The sequence below is a fragment of the Callithrix jacchus genome, chromosome 9 (genome assembly GCF_049354715.1).
Source record: "Callithrix jacchus isolate 240 chromosome 9, calJac240_pri, whole genome shotgun sequence".
Taxonomy (NCBI): domain Eukaryota; kingdom Metazoa; phylum Chordata; class Mammalia; order Primates; family Cebidae; genus Callithrix; species Callithrix jacchus.
The window spans coordinates 122,723,817-122,748,985 of NC_133510.1; the positions used below are offsets into that span (position 1 = coordinate 122,723,817).

General features: G+C 43.4%; 1 protein-coding gene across 1 annotated transcript in view; it reads left to right on the forward strand.

Moving 5' to 3' along the window:
- TMEM233 (transmembrane protein 233) overlaps positions 1-25,169 on the forward strand; it is a 48,618-nt gene that overhangs the window by 14,420 nt on the left and 9,029 nt on the right. Inside the window, exon 2 of the mRNA XM_002753067.6 lies at positions 20,346-20,482. Coding sequence (XP_002753113.1) covers positions 20,346-20,482 — 137 coding nt within the window. The remainder of the gene's footprint in view (positions 1-20,345; positions 20,483-25,169) is intronic.

Sequence of the window (25,169 nt, forward strand, 5' to 3'; positions counted from 1 at the left end):
TGGGCCCAGGGACTCCCTGGTGTGTGCAGCCTCAGACGTGGTGCCCTGCATCCCAGCTGCTTCAGCTCTAGCCATGGCCAAAAGGGGCCAAAGTATAGCTTGGGCCATTGCTTCAGAGGGTGCAAGCCCCAAGCCTTGGGGGCTCCCACATGCTGTTGGGCCTGAGGGTATGCAGAAGTCAAGAATTTAGATTTGAGAACCTCCTCCTAGGTTTCAGAGGATGTATGGAAATGCCTGGATGTCCAGGCAGAAGTTTTCTGCAGGAAGGGAGCCCTCATGAAGAACTTCTGCTAAGGCAGTGCAGAAGGGAAATGTGGGTTTGGAGCCCCCACACAGAGTCTCCATGGGGACACTCCCTAGTGGAGCTATGAGAAGAGGGTGGTAGACCCACCAATAGCTTGCACTGTGCACCTGGTGCAAGCCACTGACACTCAACACCAGACATGGAAGCAGCCAGAGTGGGGATATATACCCTGCAAAGTCACAGAAGCAGAGCTGCCCAAGACCATGGCAGCCCAACTCTTGCGTCAGAGTGACCTAGTTGTGAGACATGGAGTCAAAGTAGATCATTTTGAAACTCTAAGGTTTAATGACTACTATTGGAATTTGGACTTGCATCCTTTGTTTTGGTCAATTTCTCCCATTTGGAATGGGTGTATTTACCCAATGCCTGTACCTCCATTGTATCTAGGAAGTGACTAATTTTCTTTTGATTTTACAGGCTCATAGGCAGAAGGGACTTGCCTTGTCTCCAACGAGACTTTGGACCTGGACTTTGGGGTTAATGTTTAAATGAGTTAAGACTTTGGGTGACTGTTGGAAGGGCACGATTTTTGTGTTTTGAAATGTGAGGACATGAGATTTGAGAGGAGTCATGAATGGGAATGTTGTGGTTTAGCTGTGTCCTCACCCAAATCTCATCTTGAATTGCAGTTTCCATAAGCCCCACCTGTCATGGAAGGGACCTGGTGGGAGGTAATTGAATCCTGGGGGTGGTTTCTCCCATGCTGTTCTCATGATAGTGAGTGAGTTCTCATGAAATCTGATGGTTTTATAAGGGGCTCTTCTTCCATTCACTCAGTGCTCATTCTCTCTCCTACTGCCCTGTGAAGAGGTGCCTTCCACCATGATTGTAAGTTTCCTGAGGCTTCACCAGCCATGTGGAACTGTGAGTCAATTAAATTTCTTTCCTTATAAATTACCCAGTCTCGGGTATTTCTTTATGGTAGCATGAGAATGGATTAATACAATCCATTATCAGTAACTGTCCATGCCCCAACCCCTGGCCACCTCTAATCTATTATCTATCTCTATGGATTGACCTATCCTGTATATTTCTTATAAATGGAATCATACAATATGTGATCTTTCATACCTGGCCTCTTTTACTTAACATTCAGTTTTGAAGGTTCCTCCATGTTGTAGCATGAATCAGTACTTCCTTCTTTTTAAGGCTGAATAATATTATATTGTATGGATATCTCATACCATATTCTTTATTCATTCATTGATGGACATTGGATTGATTCCATTTTTTGGCTCTTACAAATATGCTGCTATGTATATTCATGTACAACCTTTTTGGATGAACTTATTTTTTGAATTTTCTTAGGTGTAGAGCTATGAGTGGAATTGTAAGGTGGTATGATAATGATATGTTTAACTTGTTGAGGAACTACTAGACTGTTTCCACAGCACACAATTTTGCAATCTCACTAGCATTGTACAAGGGTTCCAGTTTTTCTATATCCTCAGTAACACATGTTATTATCTTTTTTATTGTGGCTATCCCAGTAGATGCAAAGTGGTATCTTTTTGAGGTTTGGTTTGCATTTCCCTAATGACTAATGATATTGAGCATTTCCTGTGCTTACTGGCAATTTCTATATCTTCTTCAAAGAAATGTCCATTCAGATACTTTGCCCCTCTTTAACTGGGTTGTTTGTCTTTTTATTGTTGAGTTTAAGAGACTTTTTAAAAATATATTCTAGATACAGATACTTCATCGTATATGTGAATTACAAATATTTTCTCTCCTTTTTGCGGATTTTCTGGCCCTTGCTCCTTTCACTGCTTTGTGAACCTTTTTTGAGAGGTCTGTTTATGTATCCCAGAGTTTTTCACAAAACTGCTTTCCATTTTTGCTTGTAGCTCCTCCTTTGGCCTCCAACATGAACACTGGGCTGGGGACAGATCCAAAGGCAAACATCATGTTGGGTCAGGCTCTGAATTCAACTCCTAAGTCTGAATCCCAGCTCTGCTCCTTAACCTAACTTCTCCAACACTAGGTTTTCCCACCTATACAATGGAAATATTAATGCCAACCTCTCTGTGTGGTTTTCAAACTTAAGTGAGATAATGCTGGGCCCTTTTGCCATCATCTCATTTAAGCCTTGCAACAAACCTGTGCATAGATATTGTTATCCCCATTTTACAAATGAGGAGGCCAGGTACCGTGGCTCATACCTGTAATCCCAGCATTTTTGGGAGGCCAAGGCAGGTGAATTGCTTAAGCTCAGGAGTTCCAGACCAGCCAGGCCAACATACCAAAACCCCATCTTTGAAAAATACAAAAAATTAGCCAAGCATGGTGGAGTCCAAGTAGTCCCAGCTACTTGGAGGATCAGTAGAGCACAGGAGGTCAAGGCTGCAGTGAGCCGTAGCACCACTGCATTCCAGGTGATGTAGTGAGACCCTGTCTCAAAAAAAAATAATAATAATAAGGAAAACTAAGTTTTAGAGCCTTTCCTACAAGACTTGATTTTCCTTTGGGTTCAGCTACTATATTAAAGAACCACGTATCTAGTTTATAACGCTGTCTGTAATAAAATGGGGTGTGGTACAATTTACATACACATACACTAATATTGGCAGCTGCAGATGGAAGGGGGTAGTTTCCATTTAAAAGAAAATCATCAGTAAATCTGGAGTATGAAATGAAGGCCAAATAGACTACCAGTTCCTCCCTACCATAAGTTTCAGTCTTATTTCCTTCATAGCACTTCTCCCTGCCTGAGCATTTTTTTTGAGACGTCAGATAAGTATTTTATTTAGAATGGCTTTTACAAGCACTCCCACTTCCCTTTACCACTAGAGTAAATGTTCCTGAGCATTTTTAATGATATGCTTGAGTGCTGATGATATGGCTCCTGCAACTCTTTGAGGGCAGGGACCTTGTCCCCCTGAGCATACATGGCTGGTGTTCCCAGCCTTACAACAGCACCAGTATATGGTAGCAGCTTAATAACTGTCTAATGAATGAATAAATGCATAGGAAAAAGGCATACAATGTTTTAGTTGCCTAGGAAATGTCACATTAGACCTACTCTTTCCCTTCTTATGGCTGAAATTAGACAATAGCTCCCATTTATTAAATGTGAGTTATGTGCCAAGCTCTATGCTAAGAGCTTTCAGTATATTCATCCAGTCAAGCTGCCAGGAAATTCCATGAAGTCGGTACTTTTTTTTAACCATCATCCCCATTTACAGAAGCAGAGAATATGGTACAATCAGTTGACTTGCTCATGATTCCGCAAGTAGATGTCTTTCAGTATTAGAAAAAAAAAATCTTAATCCCCAAGGCCAATATTAGGTATGGCTCCCAAATTTCAGTCTCATGGAAGATTCTCCACTTTATAAAACAATTGGTGGATACCACTATAACTCTTGCCTTTGGAAAAACCAAGATCCAAATTAAGTCCTATCCACAGGACTCTTGCATAAAATCAAGTGAAAGCTAAAAAATCAATCTAGTCTTTCAGATTTGTAGATCATCTGATTTTTTAGTAGTGTGGAGGGAAAAAAAGATTCAGGTAACAGACAAAATTAATCCCTTTAGGGTCACAAAAATAGAGCCTCAATTGTTTGGTCAACCAAGCATTCTTTTTACACACCAGCAATCAACTGTCCAAATGGTTACATATTTGGGCAAAATCCTAAGAAGTCTGTTTCAAAAAAGAAAAGAAAAGAAGCAGGGCTACAGGTTGGAAAAATGAACACCTGGCTGCATGAATTTTTTTCTTTTTTTATTAGGAATATATATTAAGGGAATGCTAGCTGTCAGACCTTCCATTAGGCATTGGAGCAATGAGTATAATGAGATATGGTCTGTGCCTTCACAGAGCTCATACTCAGGTGGCAGGACAAACACTCAAAAGTCAGCAGGCCACTGAATCAAATGACTGTGACTCAAATCAAGAGCCACGAATGAAATAAACCAGGAGCTGAGTCAGAACCCACTGACTATAATCATAGGACCTACTTAAGATATGGGACCCGGCCGAGCACAGTGGCTCATGCCTGCAATCCCAGCACTTTCAGAGTCTGAGGCAGGATGATCAGCTTAGCACAAAAGTCTGAGACCAATCTGGGCAACATAGGGAGACCCTGTCTCTACCAAAAAATAAAAAAATTAGTCAGGCATGGTGGTGTGCACCTGTAGTCCCAGCTACTCTGGAGGGTGAGGCTGGAGAATTGCTTGAGCCCAGGAGTTTGAGGCTGCAGTGAACTATGATTGCTCCACTGCACTCCAGCCTGGGCGACAGAGTAAAACCTTGTCTCAAAAAATAAAAAATGAAGAGATGAGGAGGCCTGAGAAGGCTGCCTTGAAGGTCCCAACATGTCAGCCAAGATCAGAATGAGCAGATGCTGGCCACGTGAAACAGAGAGAGAAGAGGGCCACAAGTAGAGAGGAGATGACCTGAACAAAGACAGGGGACAGGAAAGTGGAAGACAGTGAGAAAGGGAAAAGGATCCAAACGAGATGAGAGAGGTTACAGGGGCCACCCCTGCAAGGTTGGGAAGGGCAAAATGAAGAATATGAGTCTCTTCCAGGGAAATAGGGAGCCATGGAAGGCTTTAGAGCTGAGGAAGCACAACGTTCCATCCCATCTACCCACCAGTAATCCCAGCATTTTGGGAGGCTGACGCATGTGGATCATCTCAGGTCAGGAGTTCAATACCAGCCTGGCCAATATGTGAAAGTCCATCTCTACTAAAAATACAAAAAATAGCTGGGCGTGGTGGTGTGCATCTGTAATCCCAGCTACTCTGCAGGCTGAGGTGGGAAAATCACTTGAACCTGGGAGGTAGAGGCTGCAGTGAACCAAGATCACAACCACTGCACTTCAGCCTGGGTGAGAGAGTGAGACTCCATCTCAAAAAAAAAAAAAAAATGCCCCAGAGAGAGCAAGAGTGAATGTGGCAAGAACAAAGAAATGAAAATGAATTTTTTGACAGTGAGATTAGTAGCACAGCTTCGAGATCTACTTGCCCTATTTTCTCTATTAGTAACCAAATTTTTATTAAATTTAAGTCATCTACCTGGTGCTGGTGGTCAAACAGTGCATCAAATCTAGCTCTTAAGTTCTTTGGGGTGTAATAAAATAGTTATCATAAGGGCTTTGTGGATGGATGCACTAACTTTTGCTTATGTAGTCCCCTTAGAAAGTGACCTTTGAACACAGAAATACAGTTTGCATTCCTCTCTCTGAGACTCAGTTTTCTCATCTGTGAAATGGGGGATGAGATTACTTTTATCTCCATGGAGGTTATTGTAAGGAATCAATTATATGATGCACATAGAGTGGTTAGTCCAGGGCCTGGCACAGAATAAGTATTCAATAAATATTAACTTATTTTAATATGATGATTCATTATGATTGCTGATATAGCTCCTGGTTTCCCCTCTGGCCTTACCTCAACTCTCTCTCTCCCCCTGCCCCCTCCCCTCTTCTCTTTCCTCTCTTGTCCCCTCGCCTCTTCCTTTTGCTCCTACAGCTGAGCCACACTGCATTTTTTGGGAAACCTTCAACAAAAAAGTTCTTTCCCCTCTCCAGACCTTTGCACTCGCCATCCTCCCTGCCAAGCATCCTCTCCCCACTGCTCTCTGCAGGTCTGGATTCATCTCAAGCCTTCAGGTTTCAGTCTACCTTCTTCCCGCTCAAAACAACTCCCTCCTCTACTCCACATTTCCTGCCTTAATAGTATTCTGTATTCATCTTGTTTATTTACCTGTTTATTTATTTTTTGTCTCCAAAAAAGTAAGCCCCATGATGGCAGAGAGCAGTGCCAGGCACACAGGTGATAGTAAAGAAGTCGTTTTTAAATGAATGAATGAATGAATGTGGCTGTCCTTCTAGGACAGTGGTTCTCAACTCTAGCTGCCCGTTTGAATAATGTGAAAAGCTTTCCAAAATATTCTGATGCTCAGGTGGCATCAAAATTTTTTTTTTTTGCAGAGGAATTTTTTTTTGATGCTGAATTTTTTTTGATGCTGAGGACCCCCCAGAGAGACTGAATCAGATGGATTGGGAAGAAGCTTGGGTGTAGGAATTTTTTATGCATCCCAGGTAATTCTAAGGTGCAGCTAGGATTGGGAACGGTGAATACAGGGAGATATAAAAATGTAACTTTGGAGAGTTTCATCTCCGGTCTACACTGGCAGCAATCCCATAGGTACTGCTGTCTTATCCAGGGTGTCATGTGGGATGTAGCAAGAGTCCTGATTTAAAGACCAGAAGGAAGGACAAATTGCTCTCCAAATTTTCCTGGCTTAGGGCAGTGGAGTAGCTTTGCTGTCTGGTGTGAAGTGTCATGAACTCTTAGAACATTAGACCTACTGGTATTCAGTGCCAGTTATCAAAATTTATGGGGTTACTCTGGTATCTTCTTCTCTGAGGTGTGGATGCCAGGAGTTGCCTGTGCCTTCTGACAAGTGGCTGGGAGTCTCCACTGCACAGTCTCATGACTGTCTTGCTGTCCCCCCACAGCAGCCTTTTTAAGGTTCAGCATGGAAACGGTCACCCTCACTTCTGACTCCTGCCCAACTTTCCTCCCATGAGTATTTAGGTATCATGTGTCCATCCAGGGAAGGGTGAATAAATAAGTTTGAAATAACCAGATGCAGTAATCATGAGATCATTAGTGCTTACTACAGGAGAGAGGAACTTACTCACTTTTCTGTCAAAGTGCGACCTTCACTAGTTCAAGGCAAATGGTCAAGACCTGAACACTGTTATTAGGTTTTCCCAACATGAGCCCAGGCCCAGAACAAAGAGAAGAGTCACTGCAGGAGATTCCTGCATGCCTTATAAAATGTGTGATGAAAGCCCACGTGTTCTATATTCTAAGCCTGAAGTGTCATGAATTCTTAGAACATTAGACTATGCTCTTGTTCTATACTCTAAGATCCATTTGTATCACAGAGGAAAATTAAAACAAGAAAGAACTAAAGCCCCTTATTTTTAAGTTACTTTGCAAGATGAAGAGAGACAGAAACTGGCTGCTTAGCACCCTCAAATAAGGGTGTTTGGTCTAAAAAATTATGAGCTCTGTAGCTTAGAAAAGAACTCAGCAATGTCCAAGCATCACAAATATAAGTGAACAGACAATAGACCTGGAAGAAAGGTGCAACTTACAAGGAGTCACAGGGGGAATTTCTCTTTAGTAATGGAGCAGTTCTGTATCCTGATTATAGTCATGGTTACTAGAATCTATATGGGTGATATGGTTTGGCTGTGTCCCCACCCAAATCTCAATCTTGATTTGCAGCTCCCATAATCCCCACGTGTCATGGGAGGAACCCAGTGGGAGGTAATTGAATCATGGGGCAGGTTTTGCCCATGCTGTTCTTGTGATAGTGAGTGAGTTCTCACAAGATCTGATGGTTTTTTAAGGGGCTTCCCCCTTTGCTTGGCACTCATTCTTCTCTCTCTTGCCACCATGTGAAGAAGGACATGTTTGCTTCCCCTTCTGCCATAATTGTAAGGTTCCTGAGCCCTCCCCAGCCCTGTGAAACTGTAAGTCAATTAAACCTCTTTTCTTTATAAATTACCCAGTCTCAGGTTTGTCTTTATTAGCAGTGTAAGAACAGACTGTTACAGTAAATTGGTACCTCAGAGAGTGGGATGCTGCTATAAAGATACCAGAAAATATGGAAGCAGTTTTGGACCTGGGTAACAGGCAGAGGTTGTAACAGTTTGGAGGGCTCAGAAGAAGAAAAGAAAATGTGGGAAAGTTTGGAACTTCCTAGATACTTGGAGGCCTCAGAAGACAGGAAGATGTGAGAAAGTTTAGAACTTCCTGGAGACTTGTTGAATGGCTGCAACAAAAATGCTGATAGTGATATGGACAATGAAGTCCAGGCTACGGTGGTCTTAAATGGAGATGGAAAACTTGTTGGGAACTATAGTAAAGGTCACTGTTGCTATGCAGACAGACTAGTGACATTTTGCCCCTGCCCCAGAGATCTATGGAACATTGAACTTGAGAGAGATGATTTAGCGTATCTGGCAGAAGAAATTTCTAAGTGGCAAAGCATTCAAGAGGAAGCAGATCATAAACGTTTGAAAACTTTGCAGCCTGATGATGCGATAGAAAACAAAACCCCATCTTCTGGGGAGAAATTCAAGCCAGCTGCATAAATTTGCATAAGTAACAAGGAGCCAAATGTTAATCACCAAGACAATAGGGAAAATGTCTCCAGAGCATGTTGCAGACCTTCAAGGCAGCCCCTCCCATCACAGGGCTGGAGGCCTAGGAGGGAAAAATGGTTTTGAGGGCCACACCCCTCTAGGTGCAGCCTCTGGACATGATGCCCTGCATCCCAGCTGTTTCAGCCCCAACTGTGGCTAAACGGAGTTAAGAAACATCTTGGACCATTGCCTCAGAGGATGTAAGTTCCAAGTTTTGGCAGCTTCCATGTGGTGTTAGTCCTGAGGATGCACAGAAGACAATATGCACAGAAGTCTGGGAACCTCCACCTAGATTTCACAGGATGCATGGGAATGCCTAGATGTCCAGAGAGAAATTTGCTGCAGGGCAGAGTCTTCATAGAGAACCTCTGCTAGGGAAGTGTCGAAGGGAAATATGGGGTTGTAGCCCTCACACAGAGTCCTCACTGGGGCACTGCCTAGTGGAGCTGTGAGAGCCACCATCCTCCAGAACCCAGAATGGTAGCTCCATCAACAGCTTGCACCATGCACCTGGCTGAAAAAGCTGCAGGCACTCAATGCCAGCCCATGAAAGCAGCCAGGGAGGGTGGCTGTACCCTACAAAGCCACAGGAGTGGAGCTGCCCAAGGCCATGGGAACCCACCTCTTGCATCAGTGTGACCTGGATGTGAGACATGGAGTCAAATGGGATCATTTTGGAAATTTAAGGTTTAATTACTGCCCTATTGGATTTCAGACTTGCATGGGGCCTATGACCCCTTTGTTTTGGCCAATTTATCCCTTTTGGAGCAGATGTATTTTCCCAATGCCTGTACCCCTATTGTATCTAGGAAGTGACTAACTTGATTTTGGTTTTACAAGGCCATGGGTGGAAGGGACTTGTCTTGTCTCACATGAGACCTTGGACTTGGACTTTTGGGTTAATGCTGGAATGAGTTGAGACTTTGGAGGACTATTGAAAGGCATGATTGCATTTTGAAATGTGAGCACATGAGATTTGAGAGGGGCCAGGAGTGCAATGATATGGTTTGGCAGTATCCTCACCAAAATCTCATCTTGAATTGTAGTTCTCATAATCCCCACATGTCATGGGAGGGACCTGGTAGGAGGTGATTGAATCATGTGGCCAGTTTCCCCCATGCTATTCACGTGTTAGTAAGTTCTCATGAGAGCTGATGATTTTATAAGAGGCTTCCCCCTTCACTCAGCACTCATTCTTCTCTCTCCTGCTGCCATATGAAGAAGGACATGTTTGTTTCCCCTTCCACCACGATTGTAAGTTTCCTGAGGCCTCCCCAGCCATGCTGAACTGTGAGTCAATTAAACCTCTTTCCTTTATAAATTGCCCAGTCTCTAGTATGTCTTTGTTAGCAGCATGAGAACGGACTAATAAGATGGGACAAAATTCCCTAAATGTGTGTACATACAGAAAAAGAGTAGGCTAGCCATGGTGGCTCACGTCTGTAATCCCAATACTTTGGGAGGCCAAGGCAGGCAGATAATTTAAGCTCTGGAGTTCTAGACTAGCCTGGGCAACATGGCAAAACCCCATCTCTACAAAAAAATACAAAAATTACTTGGGAGTGGTAGCACTCACCTGTAGTCCCAGATACTTGGGAGGCTGAGAAGGGAGGATCAGTTGAGCTGGGGAAGTTGAGGTTGCAGTGAGCCAAGAACATGCCACTGCACTCCAGCCTGGGTAACAGAGTGAGACCCTGTTTCAAGAAAAAAAAACTATCATTGGTACAAATCAATTCACTCAGGAGTTACATTAATAATACTATAATCATAATATTTTATAATATTTTTAAAAGACAGACCAGGAGAAAGTGGGGTAAAATTTTGCAAAATATGTAACAGATCAAGGAATATTATTCAGTTATTCAGTACTGTTGCCACTAGTCACATGTGACTTGGAGCACTTGAAAAATGGCTAGTGCCACAGCTTTGAATGATAATATTTTGCACATGTTGTATTGAATAAAATTCATATTATTGAAGTTAATTTCACCTACTTATCTTCACTTTTTTGATGTGGTTACTAGAAAATTTAAAAACCACCTGTGTGTCTCCCATTATAGTTTTATGCTGGTCTATAATATGTAAAAGTTTCCCACAGTTCAATAAGAAGAGACAAACCAATAGAAAACTAGTTAAAGGGTATGGTACAAAACTCATCAAGAAGAAATACATAAGATCAATAAATATTCATTTATACATAAACTTGTTAATCAACACATATTTATTGATCTCCTTCTATGTTCCAGGCACCTTGTGGGTCACCAAGGAGAGCTGGCCAGTTTTAGATAAGCTGGTCTGAAAAGTCCTCTGTGAGGAGATAACATCTGAAGGGTGAAAAGATGGTTCTACCTCACCATTAGTTAATGGAATTTTACCTTGGGATCCTTTTTCACCCATCAGAATGGGGGAAAATAGATTGATAATATACAGTATTGGCAATGATGTGGGGGAAAGAGCACTTGAATACAATTAGTGGGAGCATAGATTTGGATAACTTTTTGCAGGGCAATTTGGCTCTATCTCTCTAAATGTAAATCCTTATACCCTTTGACTCAACAATTCCATTTCTAGAAATTCACCCAAAGCAGAGGCTCTAACGTAGGCAAAAATGTATGAATTAGAATGTCCTCTGCAGCATACTATGCAATCTCAACAAACTTTAATTAAATGTCTATAGCTGTTATAGGTGACACGTGACCATTTAAATGAACCACTAGGAAGACCTTAAAAAGAATTTTAAAACCATACTCACAATGTTTCTATAAGTTTGAAACTGTTTGAAAATAAAAAGTTACAAAGAAAAGATTGCACCATAACAAATTAAGACTTTCCCCAAGAATACAAGATGATGTAACATCGGGAAGTCTCTCAATATAACTCATTATTTTAATCATGGATGAAGAAAGAAAATGAGAACAGACTTGGACACACTAGCTTGAGAAGTTGCCTACCCCATATTAAGTTGAAAATAAAAAAAGCAGACTGCAGAACAAATGTAGTATGATACTGTTTGTAATTTTGTTTTATTTACTTTTTATTTTTTAAGAGGCAGGGTCTTGCTCTGTCACCCAGTCTAGAGTGCAGTGTCTCAACCATAGCTCATTGTAAACTTAAACCATTGTGCTCCAGTGATCCTCTTGCCTCAGCCTCCTGAGTAGCTGGGACTATGGGTGCATGTCACCACACCTGGCTGATTTTTTTTTTTTTGAGACAGTGTATTACTCTGCCACCCATGCTGGAGCTCACCACAGCCTTGAACACTGGGACTCAAGCAATCCTCCTACCTCAGCATCCCAAGGAGCTGGGCCTACAAGCACGTGCCACTACGCCAGCCAATTTTTTGCAGATATAGGGTCCCCCTACCTTGCCCAGGCTTGTCTTGAATTCCTGGACTCAAGCTATCGTCCTGCCTTGGCCTCCCAAAGTGTTGGGATTACAGGTGTGAGGCACCACACCTGGCCTCCAGCTAATTTTTAAAAGTTTTTTGTAGAGACATGGATCTTGCCATGTTGCCCAGGCAGATCTTGAACACTTGGACTCAAGAGATCCTCCTGCCTCAGTTTCCCAGAGTGCTGGGATTACAGGTATGAGCCACTGCACATGGCCCATTCATATTCTTAGAACAAAGAGAAAAGAAAAAACGCAAACTCCTATGCATCTGTGCCTGTGTGTGTGTACAATCACTGTACCAAACTGGCCACGTGACTGTGGCCAAATTGCTTTGACTTCTTTGTGTCTGTTTTCTCATCTGTAAAATGGAAACCACAAGGCACCCAGCTCAAGGTGTTGTGAGGACCAGTACAATAATCCTTGAAAAACATTTAACACGGTGTCTGGCACATATTAAATCCCTCATAAATATTATCTGTTGTCATTGTTATTTTGTCAAAGAAAGACATAAAGCTAAACAGAGAAGAAGAGATTTTACTTGAAAACAAATGCAAGGGAATCCACCTTCAAAAAGACCAGCTAGCCAGAGAAGAAAAAGACAATTATTTGAGAGAAAACAGATGTAAAGTTGCCAAGGTGACCAAGTTGCTTTATATTAATCTGTTCCTGGAAAACAAAACAGTATCTTTCTCAAGATATTACAATAGCCACAAAAGAAGTAACCTGTGTTTAGACATCATCATTGCAAAAGGTAGGGATGAAGTTGTCTTTGCCAAGATTTATGGGAACTACTGAAGATTTTAATATTTGAGGGTTCAGGACTAGACAGACTGACTCGTATTCTCAGTTTATCTCAGGGTGAAAATTGCTGTTTCTCTCTCCTGACTGTGATACATGATGTGCTTAGTCATAACAGAAGCAGGAGAAAGTGTCAGTTTTCTTTTCATATTATTCATGGGAGGAGAAATCTAGAAGCAGATGCACCAAACTGCTATTAAGGGTTATCTCTGGGAATTAAGATTAGGGAAAGAGCTTTACTACTTACTGTATATGCTTCTGTAGCATTCAAATGTTTTACATGTTCACAAATTGCATTCGTAATTTTTAAAAGAGTCAGATCATATAAATTTTGAGCATCTAACGCTGCCCCGTTTCTTCCTAGTTCTTCCACACCAGATGGAATAGTTTACATTCTAAGCTCTTCACAAAAAGATTTATAAACCATGCATTTTCTCTAAAAATCCATTTCCACCGCTTCAGTCTGTTGCATCTGCCAGGAGAACCTCAGTATAAAATTCCAATTAAAAGAGGAAAAGAATTACAGCTGACACGTTGGGGAGGCAGGGAAAGAATTCTTCCTGCTTCACTGTTAGTTCTCTACCAGTAAGCCCAAGATCCCCCCCCGGCCCAGCCACTGAAGTCCTTCACAATGAAATCTCAGAGTTGAAAGTCTCCCACTCTCATCCCTCCTCCCATCTTCTTACTTTACCCAGAAAAATCTACCTGTGGGCAGCCCATTTTCCAAGTATCAGGGAAGAGAATGGATTCAGAAAAGGATTCGTGGGGAGAGGAGAGTCCATACTTAATACCGAAAGAGGCTTTCCATCTGCTTTGCAAGCCAGCAGCAGCCCCATTTCTAGACGCACTCAAGGTCTCCCTTACACGTCCCTGGAAAGATGGTGGTTTGCAAAGAGAGGAAGATTACATACAATGTGCCAGAGTGGCAGCAGGTGATGAAAGTGGGGCAGAATTCACCTGTGGCTCACACCCAGATCCCCTTCAGCCAGGTTGCCAAGCACAGCCTCTCTGCCTTATACCAAACAACTCAAATGGTCCAGGGACCCTTATTTCACCTGAGCCCATGGGCAATGCACAGGTGATAGATATACCCTTCTACATGACACAGACTGGCTGTTCTTCCCACCTATTTGGTTACTGCTACTGAGAACATGAAACTGTTTTTTCATCCAAACAGCCAGGCATTGCCGTTTAGGAAAGAGAAGGTCAGCCAGTCACCTTCTCATGTCTGTAATCCCAACACCTTGGGAGGCCAAGGCAGGTGGATCACAAAATCAGGAGTTCAAGACCAGCCGGGCCAACATGGTGAAACCCTGTCTCCACTAAAAATACAAAAATTAGCCAGGCGTAGTGGCGGGCACCTGTAATCCCAGCTACTCGGGAGTCTGAAACAGAATTGCTTGAACCAGGGAGGCAGAGGTTGCAGTGGGCCGAGACCATGCCATTGCACTCCAGCCTGGGCGACAGAGCAAGACTCCAAGAAAGAAAGAGAGAAAGGGAAAGAGACAGAAAGAGAGAGAGACAGGGAGGGAGGGGACCTCATTATTTTTCCTATGGTTACAGCAACATGAATGCATCATCAGAACTAATCTCGGACCTGTGTTTTCCAAGGCAGCACAATAGGTCAGTTTGGGAGGGTCCGAATTCATGTCATTCTAAACTGGATTATGAGCTCAAAATTTAGGCTTCCACTATTCTATGCAGTGATTTTGATTGTAAAGCCTCTAAAACAGCTTCTCAAAGTTGGGTTCCCAAAGATTCTGATCCAGCAAGGGGTAGAGAAGATTCTGTTACACCCCAAAGATTGCAGATTTAGAAGAAGAGCAAGGCAGGAAGCAGCAATTCACAGCAAAAGCTGACATTTATTGAGCATAAACTATGTGCTGAGCCAATGCCAACCACTTGACACACACTAATTCACTGGATCCACCAATGTGAAGTGGGTGCTCTTACTACTGCCCCCGATTTACAGATGAGGGCACTCCAGCTTACAAAGGTGGGTAACTTGCCTTAGCTCTCACAGATGATAAGACATGGAATTTGAACTCACATCTCTGAATTTCAAGCCCATGCTCTATTACATACTTCCTTGGAATAAATTTAAAGATGGTGAGCATCTTGACCTTGAAAGACATTAAGGATAGTTACATAGACTAGATGTTTTAAATCCTGTGAAGCTTAAAAATAATAATAATAGGCTGGGCAAGGTAGCTCATGCCTGTAATCTCAGCATTTTGGGAGGCTGTGGCGGGTGGATTGCTTGAGCTCAGGAGTTTGAGACCAGCCTGGGCAACATGGCAAAACCCCATCTCTACCAAACATACAAAAAAAAAAACAAAATAGCTGGGTGTGGTGGCATGTGCCTGTAGTCCCAGCTACTCGGGAGGCTGAGGTGGAAGGATTACTTGAGTCCAGGAGGTCGAGGCTGCAATGAGCCAAGATTGTGCCACTGCACTCCAACCTGGGTGGCAGAATGAGACCCCGTCTCAAAAAAAATTAATAATAATAGCAATGCAGGAGCAAACCAAGTGTCTATCAACAGCTGAAGGGATAAACAAAATGCAATATATCCCTACAATGGAATATTGTATATATCCCTGCAATGGAGTATTGTTCCTTCTTAAAAGGGGAAAAAATTCTGACACATGCTATAACATGGATGAACTTTGAAGACATTATTATGTCCAAGTAAAAGAATCCAATCCCCCCAAAAAACAAATACTTTCACTTGCATGAGATACCCAAAATAGTCAAATTTATAGAGTCAGAAAGAACTGTGGTTGTCCAGGGCTAGGGAGAGGGTGAATGGGAGTTAATATTTAACAGGTATTGAGTTTCCATCGGGGAAGATGAAAATTCCAGAGAGAGATGGTGGTCATGGTTGTACAACAATGCAAATGTACATAATGCTACTGAACAATGTACGTAAAAATGCTTAAAAGCATACATTGTAGGTATATTTCACCAGAACAAAAAAGTCACACACACAAAACACATGCGGCCTGGTCCACACAACACCAGTTAAATCAGAATCTCTCCAGTGTAGGGCCTGGTTCTCTGTATTTCTTTTTTTTTTTTTATGACCCACGTGGTTCTAATGAACACCCAAGATGGCGAACTCCCAGAATTCATGACTTGGAATTTGGGAACTCACCTTGCTGGAAATCCCTCAGATTGTTCTCGGTTCTCACTCTCTCATTCACACAAGAGGCCTGAAAGCAGTTCCTCTACATTGCTGAGTCTTCCAGTCTGTTGCTGACTAAGGTGGCCCCAATCCAAGAATTAATGGAAGGTTCCGGAAGCAGAAAGCTCTGTGGTATACTGGGTATTTCTCTGGCTTGTGATTGTCTGCATACGTCTAATCCCTCTTAATGGTCCAGGAAGAGGAGCAATTATTACTGAAGTGCTGTGATTTCAGAATCAAGGAAGAGGTTCTCAGTGAAATCTGTAATTCACAGCACTGCTGGAGTCCAGTACATAACCGTTTTTGTTTTTTGATACAGGGTCTCGCTGTGTCACCCAGGATGAAGGGCAGTAGCATGATCGTAGCTCGCTGCAGTCTCAAACTCACAGGCTCAGGTGAACCTGCCGCCTCAGCCTCCTGAGTATCTTAGACTACAGGTGTTCACATGCATAACTTTTAAATGCGTATTTCCAGTCTTCTTTGGGCTACAGCATGACTATTGGGTGACTATTAGCTGTGGGATGATAAAGAGAGTTCATTTTTCAAAACTGTGTGCTCTTTTTATTTTGAAAAATTGCAGACCTCAAATATAAGCAAGCAAATAGCACAATGACCTATATAATCACCACAATGCATCACTAGTTAACATTTTTTGCCATTTTTATTTTTATTTTGCTGAAAATTTGGGTGTAGGTTGCAATAATGTCAGTTCTAGATAACGCAGCCTGTATCTTCTGTAGAAATAAAAATATCTTAGGTAACCAAAATACAAGTATCACACTCAAGAAATTTGACATTATTATCTGACATTTACTCTACCTTCGAATTTTCACAATTGTCCCAATGATACCTGTCATTGCGACTTATTTGTTAATCCCAGACATGATCAAGGATCATACATTGCATATAATTGTTAGGTTTATCTAGTTTTCCTTAATCTAGGAGAGTCTCCTGATGTGGGTGGGTGGATGGGAGTGCGTCTTTCAGGACAGTGACTTTTAAAAAATAATTTCAAGCCATTTGCCTTGCAGAAAATTACTCAAAGAACTTACCCTATTATTCCCTGTTAATTAGAAAAAAGTTAAATCTATTGAGAAAACTACATAGGGCTGGTGCAGTGGCTCACGCCTGTAATCCCAACACTCTGGGAAGCTGAGGCAAAAGGATTGCTTGAGGCCAGAAGTTCGAGACCAGCCTGGCCAACATGGTGAAACTCCATCTCTGCTAAAAATACAAAAATTAGCTGGGTGTGGTGACACATACCTTTAGTCCCAGCTGCTTGGGAGGCTGAGGCAGGAGAATGGCTTGAACCCAGGAGGCAGAGATTACAGTGAGCTGAGATCACGCCACAGCACTCCAGCCTGGGTGACAGAGAAAGACTCTGTCTCAGAAAAAAAAATAGAAAAGAAAAGAAAACTACATAGGTAAAATGTCCTTGCCAGGGCATTTTATCAGAAAGCACATGATGTCAATTGGTCAAGAGGGCTTATTATTGAAGGGAGAAGAACAGTATCTGGCCTTCATCTCAGGAGCAAGCAGTCTCTGATACCTCTTCTTTGCCTGGTATTGTGCTAGGTCCTACAGAACTCCAAGATGCCCTCAAAAAATTCACATTCTGTGGGGAAACAGACATATTCATTCACTCATTGAGTCAGTAACATATTTCTTGAGCTCAATGTGCCAGACACCACTCTAAGTACTAGCAACAAGGATGATATTTAAATATTTAACAAACTTGGCATGAGCACAGAATCAGAGAATCACAGAATCAGGGTTATTACTGCTGAGCCCAGTAATAACCCTGAAGTTGCTGGATCATGGGGGAACCTGGGGAAATGCAGAGGAGCAGGCAGGATGGCTGGGAGATTGGGGAAGGGGGCCAAGCTTCAGAGTAGCTGCTGTTTATGAGTGAGTACAGAGTATTTCAACATTCTAACAGCTGGGAATGACAGCCTTGGCTTGGGCATGGAGATGAATAATTCAGCCAAAGTCCCTGACCTCATGGATTGATCTTCTAGAGCAGGAGTGGGTGAACTTCTTTGGAAAATGACCAAATACTAAATATGTTTGGCCCTGCAGGCCCTACATTCTCTGGACAGAGAGACAAAGTCCCAACTACTCATCTCTGTCTTTGTAGCACAGAAGTAGTGTGTCAGTCCATTTTGCACTACTGTAAAGAAATACCTCAGACTGAATGATTTATAAAGAAAGGAGGTTTGTTTGGCTCATGGTTCTGCAGGCTATACACACACAGCACCAGCATCTTCTTCCCGGGAGGACTCAGGAAGCCGTTCTTCCTTGTGGAAAGCAAGGGGGAAACAACTGTGTCACATGGCAAGACAGAGATAGCAAGAGAAAGATACCAGGCTCTTTTAAGCAACCAGCTCTCACGTAAACTAACAGACTGAGAACTCACTCATTACTGCAAGGAGGGTAGCAGGCCATGAATGAGGGTCTGCCCCCCTCACCCCAACTTCTTCCACCAGGCACCACCTCCAACATTGGAGATCACATTTCCACATGAGATTTGGAGGGGACAGATATCCAAACTGAGGTAGGAGGTGGGACTTGACTGTAGACCAGACTGAAGACTGGCTGAAACAGGGAAGAGGCACTCAAAGCTCCTCTCCATAAGACATGCTCACTAGTGCCATCATGACAGTCTGCCATTGCAATGGCAGCATCCTGAAGTTACCACCCCTTTCCAGGGCAATGACCTGGAAGTTGCCACCCCTTTTCAGGACCACAGCCCGGAAGTTGCCACTCCTTTTCAAAAAATTTCTGAACAACCTGCCCCTTAATTTACATATAGTTAGAAGTGAGTATAAATCTGACTGCAGCACTGCCTTAAGCTGCTGCTCCAACACATGGCCTATGGGGTAGCCCTGCTCTGCAGGAGCAGTCACGGAGCTGTAACCCAGCCAGGACTCTAATGCCACCACCTCAATAAAGCTGCTTTTTTCTTTTTGAGATGAAGTTTCACTCTTCTTGCCCAGGCTCTGGAGTGCAATGTCACTACAACCTCGGCCTCCCAGGTCAAGTGATTCTCCTGCCTCAACCTCCCGAGTAGCTGGGATTACAGGTGCCTGCCACCATGCCCGGCCAATTTTTTCTATTTTTAGTAGAGACAAAGTTTCACCATGTTGGCCAGGCTGGTCTTAAACTCCTGACCTCCGGTGATCCATCACCTCGGCCTCCCAGAGTGCTGGGGTTACAGGTGTGAGCTCCACTCCTGCTAAAGCTGCTTTCTTCTGCCACCAGCTCAATCTTTTTTTTTTTTTGAGACGGAGTTTCGCTTTTGTTACCCAGGCTGGAGTGCAATGGCGCGACCACAGCTCACCGCAACCTCCGCCTCCTGGGTTCAGGCAATTCTCCTGCCTCAGCCTCCCGAGTAGCTGGGATTACAGGCACGCGCCACCATGCCCAGCTAATTTTTTGTATTTTTAGTGGAGACAGGGTTTCACCATGTTGATCAGGATGGTCTCGATCTCTTGACCTCGTGATCCACCCGCCTCGACCTCCCTAAGTGCTGGGATTACAGGCCTGAGCCACCGCGCCCGGCCCCAGCTCACTCTTAAATTCTTTCCTGAGTGAAACCAAAAAACTTCCCAGGCTAGGCCCCAATGTTGGGGCTCACCTGCCCTACAACAAACTCATATCAAATAGCCACAGACAATAGTAAATAAATGAGAATGACTATGTTCCAAGTAAGCTATACTTACAAAACCAGGCAGCAGGCTGGATTTGGCCCATGGGCCATGATTTGCAAGCCCCTGTTCTAGTGAACCAGACAGACACACTCATTTGTCCTTTTATGCTACAAATATTTATGCAGCATCTTCTACGTGGCGAGTACTGTGCAGGGCACTGGTATGCTGTGCTGAGCAAGACAGATGACTGGGCGCAGTGGCTCATGCCTACAATCCCAGCACTTTGGGAGGCTGAGGTGGGTGGATCACTGGAGGTCAGGAGTTTGAGACCAGCCTGGCCAATGTGGTGAAACTCCCTCTCTACTAAAAGTACAAAAATTCACCAGGCGTGGTGGCAGGAGCCTATAATCCCAGCTACTTGGGAGGCTGAGGCAGGAGAATTGCTCGAACCTGGGAGGGGGCAGTTACAATGAGCCAAGATTGTGCCACAGCACTCCTGCCTGGGTGACAGAGCCAGACTCTGTCTCAAAAAAAAAAAAAAAGAAAAAAACAGACGATGACCCCTGCCCACATTGCACTTACATGCTGGTGGGAGAGACAAAATCTTATGATGTAAATGCTAAGACAAGAGTCACTGGGAAGTACAGAGGGGGCAGTTCACTCATCCTTGGAGTTTAGAGAAGGATTCCTGGAGGAGGGGATGACCGTGTTGTTTGCTTAGCCGCCTGTCAGCGAGATGAGCAAAGTCACCACAGGCTCTTGGAGCCTTTTCATCAGGACAGCTGAGGTCCTCCACCCCTTTCCCTGTGGGTTGTCTGTCATCACCAGCTCTTCCCTTGTGTCCCCCAGTCTCTGAACAGCTACAACGACGGAGACTACGAAGGAGCCAAGCGGCTTGGGCGGAATGCTAAGTGGGTGGCCATCGCCTCCATCATCATTGGTCTTCTCATCATCGGCATTTCTTGTGCAGTTCACTTCACAAGGAAGTAAGTAGGCTTTTTGAATCCTTCCCCATGTCAAATGCCCTTTCTTGAATGCCTGTTGATACCTGTCAGAGTAGATGAGGTTATGCTCCAGTCACAACCCAAAACCAAAGGGTTTTCATGTTTTGTTCTCAGAATAAATTTGTCCCAGTCCAGAGGGACACATCAACAGTGTGGATCTTCTAGTGCAGGAGTGCATGAACTTCCTTGGTACATAACTGAACAGTAAATATTTTTGGCCTTACGTTCTCTGGACATAGGGACAAAGTCCCAACTACTCAACTCTATCTTTGTAGCACAAAAGTAGTGTGTTAGTCCATCCTGCATTGCTATAAAGAAATACCTCAGACTGAGTCATTTATCAAGAAAGAAGATTTTGATCCTTCTTTGAATCAACAATATGGATTCATTACATGGATCATGTAGGTCAGTGAAAGGTCTCTCCTCCACAGAGTCACTCAGGGTCCCACGCTATACAAAGCTCCACCAACTTGCAGCTGCTCTATCGAGAACAGAAGTCAACAAACTTTGTCTGTAAAGGGCCAGATAGCAAATCTTTTAAGCCTTGTAGGCCATATGGTCTCGATCATGGTCTCTGGCACAGCTACTCAGCTCTGCCATTTTAGCACAAAAGCAGCTATAGACAATATAGAAATGAACAGGCATGGCTGTGTTCCAATAAAACTTTATTTACAAAAACAGGCATCTGTCTGTGGGCTGTAGTTTGCCAACTTCAGATCTAGAACATGAGGTGTCCCCAGGCAAAGGCGGGGGAGAGGAAGCCTGGAGAATCTCACATGGGCTTTTTACTGCCTAGCGACAAATGTCGCTTAGGCTCACATTGACTGAAATCAGTCACATAATTCCACCTAACTGTAAGAGGGTGGGAAATGCAGGAGAGTAAATGGGATATTTAGGATTGCTACTTGCTCTGCCCTCACACATCATCTGCTAAATAAAATCCTACTTGCTTTTGCATCAGACTAGCCTAACTGTCCATAGTTTAACAGCAGAAGAGTCACCACATATTTTTGTTATTGACAATGAGCTCTCATCTCATAGAGTGATGGATGCTGTTGATGTGTTATCCCTCTGGACTGGGACAAATTTATTGTGATTTCTCTAACCAGCTCAGATGGGCTCCATCTGCTCAAATCAATAACACTTTCCATCAGAGGTTTGACAGTGGGCAAGGTCGTGTGATAGACAACCCAGACCTGGAAATGACAAGCCCACAGTCTTGCTGTGTAATTCCTGGTAAGACAGATAAGAATGCTGAGAATTTTTTTCACTTTTCTGCCAGGCGGCATGGCTACTCCTATACCCTTGACCAAAGTCCTACACACATTGAGCTGAGAAAGTCAACCTCTTGCGTTTGGTTGACAAAGGAGGCTCATCCAGATGGGTGAGGGAGGAAGGAGACCTCTTTTGACATTCCAGATCAGCTAACTCAATCTTGGCAACCAAGACAGTAGCAGATGTCATGGTAGATCAACTTCCTATCAGACAAGACAGACACAGGAACAATCAGTGTCAGCTGAGTAGAGGGGAAGATGTCCAAACAGGAAGTGTCACAAAAGAAAGTTCAATTGCTTTGGCCAAAGAAAAGACAAAAGGACCCTCAAACATGAAAGAAAGCTCAAGGTTTCTTGCCTGCAGGATGACAAATTTGATGTTGACCTGTAAAGAGAAAGATGGTTGAAGAATACATGTGAATGCACCTGACTATATTCTTAAGAGAAAGTGTAAGGTGCTTGTGAACTTGTGAGCAGGGGGGGCCACAGAGTGTGGAGCTAATGGTACAGTTGTGGCATCAGACTGCCTGGACCCAGGTGCCTGCCACCACTTATTCACTGTGAGACCTTCAGTCAATTGTTTGACATTCCTGAACCTCAGTTTCCTCACCTGTAAGATGGGAAAATAGTAGTACCCAGGTCATAAAGCTATTGTAAAGGTTCACTGGATGACCACAGGATGTGTAGGTTGGTGTCTCCGTTCTTTTTGGTGGGTGTGCAAAAATGCAAATGATGTATTAATCCTATTACTATTATTATCAATATTATTGGGAAAAGACCTCAGAATTCAAGATGCTATTAAATAGAATTCAAGTCTTTGTACTTTTGAGCCAAACTCAAAAGACAGTGTTCCAAGGGAATGAGGCCAAGCCTTGGCTTGACTCCTGGGAACTTGTGAAAATGCATACTACCTAGATTAGTGTTTGAACTAAGTAGGTTATAATAATAGCTGCTGACACTAACACAGACCTTGACATAGGTCAGGTACTGTTCTAAGCTCTTACATGAATTAATCCTCATTGAGTCATCACAACAACCCAAAGAGGGAGATAGGTATTATTATCCCTATTTTGCAGATGAGGAAACCAAGGCTCAGAAAGGTTTAGTGACTTGCCCAAAGTCTCATAGCTAGTTAGTAGAAAAGGTAGGTTTTAAAACCAGGAGAGTGGCCAGTCACAGTGGCTCATGCCTGTAATCCCAGCAATTTGGGAGGCTGAGGTGGGCAGATCACGAGGTAAGGAGTTCAAGACCAGTCTGACCAACATGGTGAAACCCCTCCTCTACTAAAAATATAAAAATTATCTGGGTATAGTGGCATGCACCTGTAATCCCAACTACTCAGGAGGCTGAGGCAGGAGAATCACTTGAACGGGGACCCAGGAGGCAGAGGTTGCAGTGAGCTAAGATTGTGCCACTGCACTCCAGCCTGGGCTACAGAGCAAGACTCTGTCTTAAAAAACAAAACAAAACAAACAAACAACAAAACCAGAATAGCGTTGTCCTTCAGGCTGTGGTCCTAGCCAAACTCTGAACTGCCTCTAAATCAATGTGTCCCATCTAGTACACCCAGTAACAAAGGCCAGTAAGTGGCACTTGCCTTGTGGCTAACTCCAGGACTTATTTACAGGGGAATGGTATGGTGAGGTTTCAATCTACAGAAATGTGTGATGAGTCAGGGCCAAGGTTCACAAAATCAAAGGAGTACGGGGGTCAGGCAGAGGACATACACGAAGTAGGCTGGTTATAGGACGATACCAAGTGGTGGATAACATGGTAATTTCAAAAGCACAGTTTAAAGGAAGCAGCCATCATTCTGCTCCAATGGTGACCACTTGGCATGCAGGCCTCACGGGGCTCACTTTTCAAGAAGTGTTGGAAAGCTGGGTTTTTATGTAAAATCTCCTGATCTTTAGATGTTGACAACGAATTCACATCACTAAAACACATGGTGAGGACATGAACAAAAGAAACGTTTTTGCAGGCTAGACACTCTCTACTTTGCAGTCTGTAGCGGACAGTTTGCTTTCAAAGATCAGTTTGCTCATGCACTCCATCCAGGAAGTGTTGCAAGAGATCTAGAGTGTCCATACATAGACATTCTTCAGCGTTTATAGATGTCTCTATCTGGGGATGAAGTGTTGATGTCTCTGCTTGTGATTGAAGCTTTCTTAGGAACAAAAGGTATGAGAAGGAGTAGCCTCTCTGTTCCTTCTTCCTAAAAGGCAGTGTTCACCATGGTTAGAGCTTCTGATTTAACACTAGCTTTACCAGGATTCAAATCCTACTTCTACCACACAGGCCATCTGGGCAAGTTATTCAACTCTCTGTGCCTCAATTTCCCTAACTAAAAAATGAGAATTGAATTATTTCCCCATCTGTAAGGTCAAATTCTTTCTAGATGCCTTTCCGTCTGCTATTGAGGAAAACAGGCCAGGCACAGTGGCTCATGTCCATAATCCTAGCACTTCGGGAGGTAGAAATGGAAGGATCTCTTGAGGCCAGGAGTTCCTTGAGCAGCCTGGGCAATATAGCAAGACCCCATATCTAAAAAAAAAAAAGTTTTTTAATTAGCTGGGTGTGGGAATACACCTGTATTCCCAGCTATTTGGAAAGCTGAGACGGGAGGATCACTTGAGCCCAGGAATTCCAGGCTGCAGGGAGCAGTGAGCTATGATCACACCGTCACACTCTAGTCTATGCGACAGAGTGAGACCCTATCTCAAATAGTAAATAAATAAATTTTAAAAGATAATTCCATGGAGAAAATCAAATTTAAAGGCTTTGTCATGTGTGTATGGCCGAGAGAGAGAGAGAGAGACAGGCAGACAGAGACAGAGAGGGAAGAAAGAAGGAAGCAGGGAGGAAGGAACCAGCCATTAGAGAATGAAATAAATTCTGCCTTCCAAGTAACATGGCCAATTTCTCAGTAATCCTTTGAAATAAAATTTCCAAGCCTGCATTTTATGGGAGGAACTAAATGGCAATGTGAAACTTCTAAGGCAGAAATTCAAACTTCTAAGGCAGAGGTGCCCAAGCTACATAAGAGTTACCTGGAGAGGTTTAAAAAATGTTAGCGTCAGCCAGGCAGGGTGGCTGACGCCTGTAATCCCAACACTTTGGGAGGCCGAGGTGGGTGGATCACAAGGTCAAGAGATTGAGACCATACTGGGCAACATGGTGAAACCCCATCTCTACTAAAAATATAAAAATTAGCTAGGCATGGTGGCATATGCCTGTAGTCCCAGCTACTAGGTAGGCTGAGGCAGAAGAATTGCTTGAACTTGAGAGGCGGAGGTTGCAGTGAACCGAGACTGTGCCACTGCACTCCAGCCTGGTGATACAGCGAGACTGTCTCAAAAAAACAAAAAGTTAGCATCCGAGCTTCACTTCAAAAG